The 3,587-nt window shown below is 42.7% G+C and overlaps 1 protein-coding gene across 1 annotated transcript; it reads left to right on the forward strand.

Annotated features, from left to right (window-relative positions):
- The first annotated feature begins 256 nt into the window (after window positions 1-256).
- On the forward strand, window positions 257-2,206 carry LOC107620480 (uncharacterized). The gene has a single exon (XM_016322629.2). It carries the CDS (start codon window positions 257-259, stop codon window positions 2,204-2,206), a length of 1,950 nt encoding a protein of 649 aa, XP_016178115.2.
- The last annotated feature ends 1,381 nt before the right edge of the window (window positions 2,207-3,587 follow it).

Raw genomic sequence — 3,587 nt, forward strand, 5'->3', positions numbered from 1 at the left:
TGAGCTATGACTTCTGAGTTGAATGACTCGGTCTCAACCGAATTTTAGCTTAGCTGAGTTTGATCCTGAAATTTAAAGAACCTTGTTACATACTCGGCAAGCTAGGCGGCGGTTGGATTACACAGCTAGTGCTTCAGCCTCTCTTGAGGAACCTTCTGAAACACTAGACGGAACCGAGAGTGACTTAGAGTCCACAACTTCCTGTTCCTCTGTTGGCACTACTGATACATCTTTGCATACTACAGGTGAAAACCACATGGCGAAGCCACGTAGGATTACCTTGCACGAACAAGGAGCACCAGATCTCATTCTTCAACCGTTGCAAGCTAGGTATCCAAATCTTGATCCGAATTTTGAGTTGAAGAATAGTCTGATTAACTTGCTTCCTAAGTACCATGGACTACCGGGCCAAGACCCCATTAGGCACTTGAGAGACTTTCAAGTTGCTTGTTCTACAGCTCGAAGGCATGGTGCCGATGAGATTGCTATCATGGTTTTTGCTTTCCCCTTCTCTCTTGAGGGGTCGGCAAAAGAGTGGTTCTACTTCCAACCGGAAGAAGTGGTGACTGAATGGGACCTATTGAAAAGAGAGTTCTTAGACAAGTTCTTTCCCCCGGAGAAAACTGACTACATCCAGAAGGAAATTTCTAGTATAATGCAAATAGACCAAGAGACACTCTATGAATATTGGACTCAACTTAAGAGATTGTTAGAATCTTGTCCACATCATGGGTTAGACACTCACTTGCTCATTAGCTATTTTACTGGAGGTCTTTGTGCAGCGGATAAAAGATTGTTCTCTGTCTCTAGTGGTGGTTCCCTTTCTAAGAACAAGATGGCGGCGGAAGCATGGAGTTTGATCAATGATGTCGCCAAGGATACCCAACATGTGAGGGTAAGGAACAACCCTCCCAAGAGTATGGTGGAAGCACCTCCTTCCGAATCAGCTTTGACTAAAGTGCTTGGAGACATGACCACTCTCCTCACGGAGATTCGCAAAGAACAAAAGGCATTTCAATCAATCCAAGCCATCCAAGCCCCACCTCAAATCCTCCAACTTAAAGGACCTCCTAGAGTATGTGGTTTATGCTCTAGTACCGCACATTACACCGACCAATGCCATCAAGTCCAAGAGGGTTACACTCTCGCGGTAGCCAACGTGAACTACAACAACCTTCCACCCTATCAATCTCAAGGTCAAAGCAATTACTCCCACGGTAATAGTTTTAATCAAGGGTGGAGGGACAATGCCCAAGGAAGCAACCACAATCAAAGATGGAACCAAGGAAACTCATCTTCTCATTACTACAACAACAACCAACCTTCTTCTCAATATCACAACAATACCAACCAAAATCAACATAACCAACCATACCAACACTCACAACAAAATCACAACAATAACCATAGATACCAAACGCCTCACCAAAGACAACAAACCAATCAACCCTCTTCTTCTCCCGCAAATCAAGGTGATGACTCTCACCGTGTACTCTACCAAGAACAAGAGAGACTTAGGGCTATGATAGAGAAAAATGAAGAGAAAAATAGGACTCTCAATACACAAGTTAGCACTATGAGTGCTCAAATGTCCTCCATAGCCAAGATTCTCTCAAGGTTGACCCTACCTCCTACCACCAATACCAACACTAACCAAGCCTCTAGCTCATCTAACCTTCCTTCTCAACCTCTCCCAAACCCAAAGGGTAGCATCAATGCAATCACCTTGAGGAGTGGTACAATGCTTGAGGAAGTTGAACCCAAGCCCATCAAGTTGGCAGCGGATGTTCCTAATGTGGAAGTTGGTGAAACAATGGAGATAAATGAAGATGACAAGGAGAAAAAAGTTGCAAAGGAAGAAGAAGAGCAATTGAGGGCCAAGGAACCGAAGCGGCAGAATAACTTAGAGGAACAAGTCCTTACACCTTTCCCTACGTTAGCAAAGAAGGCCAAGAAGCATGAGGAGCTTGATCCCAACATAGTGCAAATCGTCAAGAATGTGGAGGTTACTATTCCACTCTTTGATGCTATACATCAAGTTCCGAAATATGCTAAATTCCTTAAGGATGTGTGCACTCATAAAGAGGAGATTGGTGGACTAGGGATGAATCTATTAGGCAATTCTATTTCTTCTGTGATGGATGATTTTCTTGAAAAGTATAGTGATCCCGGTCCTTGCTTGGTATCTTGTATGATTGGTGAGTGATGCATGAAATTGTGATTACACTTTTTACAACTTCGCATAACTAACCAGCAAGTGCACTGTGTCATCCAAGTAATACCTTACGTGAGTAAGGGTCGATCCCACGGAAATTGTCAGCTTGAAGCAAGCTATGGTTATCTTGTAAGTCTTAGTCAGGAGATTAATGATAAAAAATGATTTTATTTATGAAAAGTAAATAACATAAAATAAATGGTACTTGTGATTCAGTAATGAGGAATATGTTGAGGTTCTGGAGATGCTCTGTCATCTGAATCTCTGCTTTCCTACTGTCTTCTTCTCTAAACGCGCATGGCTTCCTTCAATGGCAAGCTTTATGATCCTCTCGGATGAAAAATATCAGGTACAGCTACCGTACAGCTAATCATCTGTCGGTTCTCACTAGCGTCGTAATAGGATCTCTCTATCCTTTTGCACACTGTCACTGCACCCAACATTCGTGAATTTGAAGCTCGTTACAGTCATCCCTTCTCAGATCCTACTCGGAATACCACAGACAAGGTTTAGACTTTCTGGATCCCAGGAATGCTGCCAATTGGTTCTAGCCTCTACCACGAAGGTTCTGATCTCACTGACTCGGCCCATGGATCAGAGACCCAAGAGATACGCACTCAAGCTGTCGTCCAATGACTACGTTGAGCTCAGATAGAACGGGAGTGGTTGTCAGGCACGCGTTCATAGAATTGAGAATAATGATGAGTGTCATGGATCATCAGATTCTCTATATTGAAGTACGAGTGAGTATCTTAGAATAGAATCAAGCGTGATTGAATAGAAAACAGTAGTGATTGCATTAATCCATTGAAACACAGCAGAGCTCCTCACCCCCACCTATGGGGTTTAGAGAATCATGCCATAGAAGATACAATATGAAATGTAAAAATGTCATAAGTTCCTTATGAATCTCTAAAAGTAGTTTTTATACTAAACTAGTAACTTAGGTTTACAGAAAATGAGTAACTAAGTGCAGATAGTGCAGAAATCCACTTCCGGGACCCTCTTGGTGAGTGTTTGGGCTGAGCTTTCAAGCTTTCACGTGCATATGCCACAAGTTGGAGTTAAACGCTACTGGGTGCCAAAATGGGCGTTTAACGCCAAGAAATGTGCCAGTTCTGGTGTTTTACGCCAGAAAGTTTTTGGCTGGATTTAAACACCAGTTTGGGCCATCCAATATCGAGCAAAGTATGAACTATTATATATTTCTGGAAAGCCCAAGATGTCTAATTTCCAACGCAATTAAGAGCGCACCAATTGGGTTTTTGTAGCTCCAGAAAATCCACTTCGAGTGCAGGAGGGTCAGAATCCAACAGCATCTGCAGTCCTTTTTCAGTCTCTGAATAAGATTTTTGCTCAGATCCCTAAATTA

Source organism: Arachis ipaensis, chromosome B10, assembly GCF_059453495.1.
Source record: "Arachis ipaensis isolate K30076 ecotype BB chromosome B10, ASM5945349v1, whole genome shotgun sequence".
Taxonomy (NCBI): Eukaryota; Viridiplantae; Streptophyta; class Magnoliopsida; order Fabales; family Fabaceae; genus Arachis; species Arachis ipaensis.